Source organism: Cygnus olor, chromosome 13 (genome assembly GCF_009769625.2).
Source record: "Cygnus olor isolate bCygOlo1 chromosome 13, bCygOlo1.pri.v2, whole genome shotgun sequence".
Classification (NCBI taxonomy): Eukaryota; Metazoa; Chordata; class Aves; order Anseriformes; family Anatidae; genus Cygnus; species Cygnus olor.
In genome coordinates, this window is record NC_049181.1 from 8,966,918 (window position 1) to 8,975,288 (window position 8,371).

At 37.3% G+C, this 8,371-nt stretch overlaps 1 protein-coding gene across 11 annotated transcripts in view; it reads left to right on the forward strand.

The window, feature by feature from the left end:
- Positions 1-6,328, forward strand: part of KLHL13 (kelch like family member 13) — a 78,156-nt gene extending 71,828 nt beyond the window's left edge. For all 11 annotated transcript variants that reach the window (XM_040572141.1, XM_040572137.1, XM_040572144.1 and 8 more), the window contains 2 exons: positions 3,025-3,138; positions 4,783-6,328. In XM_040572141.1, coding sequence (XP_040428075.1) covers positions 3,025-3,138; positions 4,783-5,270 — 602 coding nt within the window. In that variant the 3' untranslated portion in view covers positions 5,271-6,328. The remainder of the gene's footprint in view (positions 1-3,024; positions 3,139-4,782) is intronic.
- Positions 6,329-8,371: the final 2,043 nt, after the last annotated feature.

The following is an 8,371-nucleotide window of genomic DNA, read 5'->3' on the forward strand; positions in this document are numbered from 1 at the left end:
GCAGTTCTTTATCTGTACTGGTGATGTTCAAGAGAATTTGGAAGCCTCAGCAGAAGTAAGGGATCTTGGACACAGTAGCATCTTTTCTCAAACAGCTGATGTCTTTACAACACGGTGATAGAGTGATCTCAGTAAAGTAGTATATACTGAATTCTGCATGTATTGTCTTCTCTTGCTAAAGTGATCTTTTGGCTAAGGATTCTCTCAAATGGAGTCCATAGTGCAGAGCAAGATCAGCAGTTGCCTAGTGTTGAATGTCATGTTACACTGCCATTTTCTGGTTACTGATGGCTTTGTGATTGTTGTACATACTCTGCTCTTCCTGTCTTTATACTGTATTTGAAATCAAAGTTCCCCACCTTAGCACAGAATGTAAGTGGCATGGGAAAGAGGGTGCTTTTGTTTTTGCGAAAGGAAACTGAACGATGATTTTGGTGCACTATGGCAGCTAACAGCAGGTTGGAAGGGTCTGCTGTCAGGGTAGAACTGGGACAGCTATAATTACTTGCATGTCAGATCTGTTTTTCTCTGTTCTTGAAATTTCTGCACATCTTTGTTTTTTGATTGCTAAATAGAGCAGAGTAGAAAGGACCTTTCAATTTTAGAAAATAATATTGGAATGGGTGAATACATTTACACAAGAAAGAACATGGATACATTTGAGGATTGCCCAAATAGTGCATGTGGTGCCAGGATCCCAGAACTCAGAAATACAACTCAGATCAAAATGTAGGTGTAATTTGTGGAATCATATCTCAGTGTATACATGTCTTAATTGGTTAAGGTTCTGCCTCCTGCATTCACTGGCATTATGACAGTATATATCCTGGACGGATATAAAAATTCCAAGGACATCAAATGGGAAAAATTCCAAGCTTTTTGAGGAGAGATTTTGGATTTTAAAGTCAGGCTTGATTTTTGTACGTTTTAACTTTTCTTTGCAGAAGAAAGCTTGAATGCCTTTTCTTACCTTTCCTTATGCAGACTTTTGTTTATCTGTATGTGTAATGCAAAAGGCAGCCTGAGACTCATTTCAAATGACTGAGTTAGGACATTGCAATAATAAAAGGGCTAGATTGTAGGAAAAGTGCTCAGTGAAGGAGCGATCTCTTAAAGGAAACATGGAAACTTCCCCATTCTGGGCAGGTCTTTTAAATCAATTTTGTCATGTCAGCAGTAGTGTATAGAGACATTTTTTACTACAGTTGCTTTAAATCAATTTTTTTTTTTTTGCCCATCGTATAAATTTATATTTCAGCTTCTGTTTGGGGCGGGGGGGCGGAGGGAGAAGTGAAAAAAATCCAGTGTGCTGTAACAGTTTAGCAGTTTTCTGGTGCAGTATCTTTTTTTAAACCTTACATTGTGCTGAACCCATTGTAACTCATTTCTGCCTTAAAATGTCAAAATCCTGTTTGTTTTTCTCTCTGTTGATGTGAAATCCTACGCTGTAAGTCACCATTCCATAAAGCTGGCTCAAATTTTCTACACTTGATTGAATAAAAGCTTGTTCTAGAGCAAGTAAAATGCTAGTTTCAAAGACAGATTACATTTTGTATGCGTAGTCCATAAATATCCCTCTGCAGAAATTAAGCATTATATAACATGCATTAGAATCTGATTCTGAATTATTTAAAATGAGATTTAATATGTCTAAGATAACACAATTATTGGTAATTGCTTTGTGCATCATAAGGTCGCTGTATTTTTTCAGGAACTCTTATCTCTCTGGTCGTATTATACTATTCACGCTGTCAGTCTCTGTAGCTTGCTCAGATCCATTATTTAATATTTTTCTGTGCTTGTTGCGTAGACATTTTCCTGGAACCCTGCATCTCTTCCATCCCACTTCCAGGAGAGGATTCCTTCTTTGAAACTGTCTTCTGCAAGGATGCCTGGGTTCTGTTTTTTTAACTTCACGATTATTTTTACCCTTCACAATTTCTGATTTGATAAATCTTTTGATCATTCTAATGTTCCAATTCACAAAAGAATATTGCACAAATAGAGTTGTGTGTCAACACAGGTGCCTCTTCTTTCTGAATTCATAGAATCGTGAAAGAATCCCGAGTTTGTGAGGACCCACAAAGATCATGGAATACAACTCCTGGCTCCACATAGGATCACCCAAAAAAACAAACCTTGTGTCTGAGAGCAGAGCATTTTCCAAATGCGTCTTGAACTCCAGCAGGCTTGGTGCCATGACCACTGCCCTGGGGAGCCTATTTCAGTATTCAACCACCCTCTTGGTGAAGAACCTTTTCCTGACCAGGAAAATATACAGCCTGACCCTCCCCTGTCACAGCTTCAGTAGTGTTTCAGGTGTTTCGTCTTGTATTTTTTTAAAGACTGGCTTTTGTAAACTTTGAATTAGTGGTCTGCATATGTTGTGCTGTATGTTGCTGTACACATACTTAACAAAACATTGCTAAGAGAATAGATTTTTAGTCAACAGTTGCTTCCCCCTTTTGAGGGCATAATACCATTTCAGTGTGGAAATGTTAAGAACATCTAGCCTGATTTTCTGCGTGAGTGGAACGTTGCTGAAGAAATGGGTCTGAGAAGAAAGTTCCGTCTGCCAGATCTATTGAGTTCTTTGAGACAGGTTTAAAGTTTATTCTCTGTCTCTACAGCAGACATCAGAGGCAGTTGTACAAAAAGAAGGGGTAGAAAAGCTGAATGCATCCATTTTAATCACCATTTTCTCTGGTGTCCCATGGCTGTACCTCTGGCAGGGTTCATGAGTTGGCCAGGTTATGTGTCAAGTGAGAACGGGAGTGAAATGAGTGGAAGGCAAGAAAGCAAGATTTTTATTCCTTTTTGTTCCTCTGGGACAAAGCTTGAGGCTTTTTCTGTATTGCCTCTATACATAATATTCAGTAATTCCTTTGACACTTTCTCAGCTAAACAATGTTTCCCATTGATACTTCCTCTGTTTATGAAAATATTAATGCCACTACTACTATATTGAAAGCCAAATTCCTGTGCTAGATTCAACATTTCTATATTCTCATTTGTTTTAAACAGCCACTGTGGAATGCTATAATCCCAGAATGAACGAATGGAGCTATGTTGCAAAAATGAATGAACCGCACTATGGTCATGCTGGAACCGTGTATGGAGGTTTAATGTATATTTCAGGTAAATAATTATGTCATTTCTATCAAACAATTACTTATTTAACTTTTTCTGTTTTGTGGGAGACAATAGAATTAGTCTCTGGTCACAGTATGTTTGCTGTGATGTGAGTAGTGACACAACTTCATATGGAGCCAGTCAAATGACATATATACTGAGGAGTTTGAAAAAAAATATGTATATTAGGTTATGCATTATATAATAAATAACAGCTTTTAATTGCAAAGCAGTTATTCACTTCAGCTGTCAGAATACTTTTTTTTGTAGCAACAGCACATACACTAATGTGGCAGTAGCCATTAAACACATCCTTGTTGATGCATTTTGGAAAACATTGGATATTTTAATCCTTTGAAGAAGACATCTACCTTTGCTAAGGCAGATAACACAAAGGGATAAGTTGTAATGTTAATCACAGTTTACAAATGACTGTATTTTCATTAGCCTTTCACTGTAGTATTCTTAGTCTTAAGTGTCACCTAGGTTATAGATTCATTCTGTTTTTTACCTAAACTGGGGAAGTAGGTTTTCTGAAAGACTGGTATCTGCTCATCTTCTAAAGATTGTCTGTCAGTGATCTCTACTAGCTCTATTCAAACTTTATTTTTCTACCAGTGATGGAAAAGATCAGACCCCGCACCTATGATTTCGGCTCATTGTTCTAAATACTTACTTTTAGGTTAGCATCTGCTGTCATCCACAAGTATTGTCCTTTCTGGGATTGTAGAGAAGGTGAAAGGAAGACATAACCCTGTGTATGTTCTACTGCAGTTTTAAGGAATGTCCACTAATATCTAAGCTGAAATTCTGTGCAGGAGGTGGGCAAGACTGTTCAGCTGTAGACAGCTGGTGGGGAGATCCACTGGAACTGGCTGATTCTCAGGATATTTTGAGTCGGGGAGTGGGGTGGCCTTGTGCCAGTAGAAAAGGAAGAATTTGTTTCAAAATTTACCTTAAAGTACAGCTGCTTGCTTGTATTTCTAAGCCTAAATCCATCGAGCTAGCTTGTAATCACTGTTTTGCTATTTGTACTCTTTTTCTTCCCCTGCTCTGCTTGTTCTATTGCAGGAAGCACATGGATATGCTCCCTACTGTGGCTGTTCATATAGATGCTGTATACTTGCCACAGATTTTTCTTTTCCTCTACCTCTCCCCTCAGTTATCCCCATGAGTCAAGACACTTAGGGGATGAAAATGTAAAGATCAGTCCTTTGTTGTTTCTTTGTCACTAGTTTTTTTATCATTAAGTTTTTCTTCAGAAAGCTCTGTGGTAAGGACCACTTAAAATGTAGTAACACTGAATCAAAAATTGAAAGAAATGGATTCCTGTTTTCATGATGAAACAACCAGCAAACCAAACAAATGTTAAAAAAAAAAAGTTTTGCCAAAATGAAGCACGGGTAACAATTTTTTGTTCTTTTAATCTGCCAGTAGCATTTTAAATAATGAAGCACTGTATAAGACATGTCTCCTTTCTTTATTCAAATTTAAAGGAACAAGGTACATTAAAAATGTAATTTGAAATGGAGTATGTATCTGATGCTGAAGAATTTCTAAGGAAGAGAGAATTCATTCACTAAAGTGTATGCTTTTGCTGCTTATTGGCTATTAGTGTAAGCACTATTCTAACGTGTCTTATTTCTTTAGGTGGAATTACACATGATACTTTTCAAAAGGAACTTATGTGTTTTGACCCTGACACAGACAAATGGACTCAGAAAGCTCCGATGACAACCGTCAGAGGTCTGCATTGCATGTGTACTGTAGGAGACAAGCTTTATGTTATTGGTGGAAATCACTTTAGAGGAACAAGTGATTATGATGATGTTCTAAGCTGTGAATATTATTCACCAACTCTAGACCAATGGACTCCAATTGCTGCCATGTTACGTGGGCAAAGTGATGTTGGGGTGGCTGTCTTTGAAAATAAAATCTATGTTGTTGGAGGATATTCTTGGAATAACCGGTGTATGGTGGAAATAGTTCAGAAATATGATCCAGAAAAAGATGAGTGGCATAAAGTATTTGACCTTCCAGAATCACTTGGTGGCATTCGAGCCTGCACTCTTACTGTTTTCCCACCAGAGGACAATACAGGGTCACCATCTAGAGAATCTCCTCTTTCAGCACCTTAGAAACATCCCTTGACTTACGATGTTGTAGTAACACCTTTGCACTGCATCATGGAGTCTATTATTTTTCTTCAGTAGTTTCTGTTAGGCTTAGCCTACAGCATTTGGTACAATTACTGGAAAAAAAAGACTTTGACATTATTTGTGCTGTTTGTCTGGCCTAGAATGTTTGTCAAGTGGTTAACAAAAAAAATGTACTCACATGAGCCAAATGTTTAACAAATGGGAAGATATTGTCTGTAAAATGTATGAATTAGGTACGTTATTAATGTTGTGTATTGGGTGTGAGGTACCTTACAACTTAATTTGGAAGCCCAGTGAGTCGCATTTGAAGACTTTGTATTGAACTCATTCTTTCACTAAATTTCATAATTAAAATCCATTTTCCTTTCATTTTTAACTGCAGATTACAAAGGGAGGTAGACTACATCAATGTTAGCTATGACAGAAGGTTGCCAAGGGGCCTGAGCTACCTCCCTCTTTTCACAGAGTATTTTTGACATATCTGTTTACCAACCTGACGTTGTGGGTTTGTTCAGAGCGTACAAAGTTTCTTAGGCAGAGGGGAGAAATAATTAATTTAAAAATATTAGTACTATACAGGAATTGGACCTTGTAGAGGCTGAGGGTTTTTTATAACATGATGAGTGTTTTTCCTGAGTCAGTTGAGTGATGCTTCAAACACAAGATTTAAAATATTTGGGTATTTTTAATTCACGTCTTTTCAGGAATTGGCTTCCGCCTACATGGGGGCACACACTATATCAAATGGGAATTCAGTGCAGTTGTATATTCTGTTGTGCACCTGTACTGAATATAGTTAGATAAGGGCTAGAAACATTAACTTAAGCCACTGAATTTGACCGAAATTTTCCATCAGTTTAAATTTAATCTTTTTCTCCTTTGCTGTTGAGATAACTTGCATAATGTGTCCTCTGTATAGTCTCAGTTAATAAGGTTATTTAGCACAAAGTGCAGCTTCAGCAGGAGAGCTGCTTTTGCTCAGTGAACTTGGACTACCACATTTTACCTTCTTTTGTTCAATAAAACTTTTAACTGCAGTTATTCAGTCTAAGCTACCTCATTAATGTATTTGGTTTTCTTTCTCTGCCTCACTGTATCCAGGATACGCATTACGTATATCTGTGTGGGTAGATTAATTTGCTAGGAAACCAATGCAGAAACGATCGTGAATGGGTATTGTTGACCTACTTTTAAGAAACTATTTTGGCCTGATCTGTCCATTTTATTGCTAAGGACTAGAGAAAAACAAAACACAAAAATTTGTCTTAATTCTTTTCATGGAGAACTACTGCCTATGTATGCAGCAGTGCAAATTTTATGGAAATCTTTTATCTGCTCCAAAATACAGTGCACTGCTGACAAACTGTAGCTCTGTGTGCTTATATAAGGCTAATACCATCATGATTGTCCTAAACTTCCCATCGTGTTACAAGTGTTTTTCCTAACAAACATGGTTATAGAGGAAAATTGTTTAAATCAGCTTATTTTATTGTGCTACCTATTACCAATAACCACATAAAGCTTAATAGATGTATTGGGAGCATGCTGTTTGTATTTTGTCCCTGCTTGATGAATCAAGCAGCAGTATTATTACGGTGTCAGTTTTGGAAATACTGATATTTATTCTTTATCTAGTTTACCAGTTATGATCACTACCAAAACATATGCATAAGCTCTAGGTTTAATAATTACTTTGGTTAAAATTGAAAGCAATTCCTTCTCTTCAGAAAAAAAATCTTAATTCTGTGTAGCTGTGCAAGACCGTTGCAGGTGGAAGTGTTACACCAGTGGATGGATGTTCTTGGAGAATAGCCAGTCAAGATGAACAGACTTGTCACCTTAAGAATACTTCAGATGCTGTGCAAAGTGCTAGATAGGAAAATGTTGCTCTGTCACTTAAGTATGCAAGTCACATAAGTATGCGTTATATGCTACTGAATTTTTTCCAAGTCAGATACAGGATTTTAGAGACTGCTTGACTTCAAATCCTCTGAAATCCAGATTCCAACTTACTCTATTTTATTAAACAGTAAAGTAGTTGAAGTAGTTGCAACTCCTCTTGGGTAATGTACAGTGTGCTGTCTGTATGCTGGGGATGAGGAGATGCACTCTTTAGAATTGGGTATCTTCACTGGTATTCTCCATTATGAAGAAGCTTTGGGTGGTTTCTCTCCATTAAGACGTGGCTAGAGGTCGGGATGTCAAAGTTTTGTCTGAGCCTTGAGAATAACCCAGGAGCTGGTACATTGCCGCAATGTAGAGATTTATTTTTATTTTTTAGTGATGCATTATCTACTCTACTTAAAGCGGAGGATTTTTTTTGCACATCATTTTGTCATCAGTGTTGGACACAGCATAGATTAAATGTAGTGCTTCAATAAAATCTTTAATCTTTGAATATTTTTATATCTCCCTCTGGATTAAAGTGTTCATAATGACATTAGTTAACATACTCACCAGGTGTGAAAAGCAAACATCAAAGATTTGCCGGAGACTGCAAACTGTTTTCTTCTGTAATGCAGTATGAAATGACTTTGCCTATTGAAAGCATCTTTCTTAACCACACCATAACAAACCCTTTGTCTCTGAATCCAGAGCTGCAGGTGTGCACATAGCTGTAGCATATGTTGTCTCCAAATTCAGCAGAGCTGTTTTTATGAAGAGTAAGCCCACTGTAGCATCTAGTGCCAGCAGTGCCCAGATAATAAGCAGCCCCTTCTTTTCTCATAGATCTTGAATAATTCTATTTTGTAGTTATAGTACCTAAATTAGAAAAGCATCTGGATAAAAAGCAATTAGTAGCTATTTGATGTGAATGTGAATAAGACTACCTCAATGTGCTGGCTGGGAGAACCACTGGAGCTGTCTACCCTGTCTTTATTATGTCAGATCCACATTACAATCTCATTACAATCTTGGAATTCATTTGGACTTTTTTTTTGGTTCCCAATTAGCAGCAAATGCCAGAAGTGCTCTCTTCCATCCAGAGCTCATCAAAAGATCTGGTTGATATTCTTGCAAAGAAACACAGTACTTTGAACAACTCAAGACATTCAAGATGACATTTCCCATGTGTAATG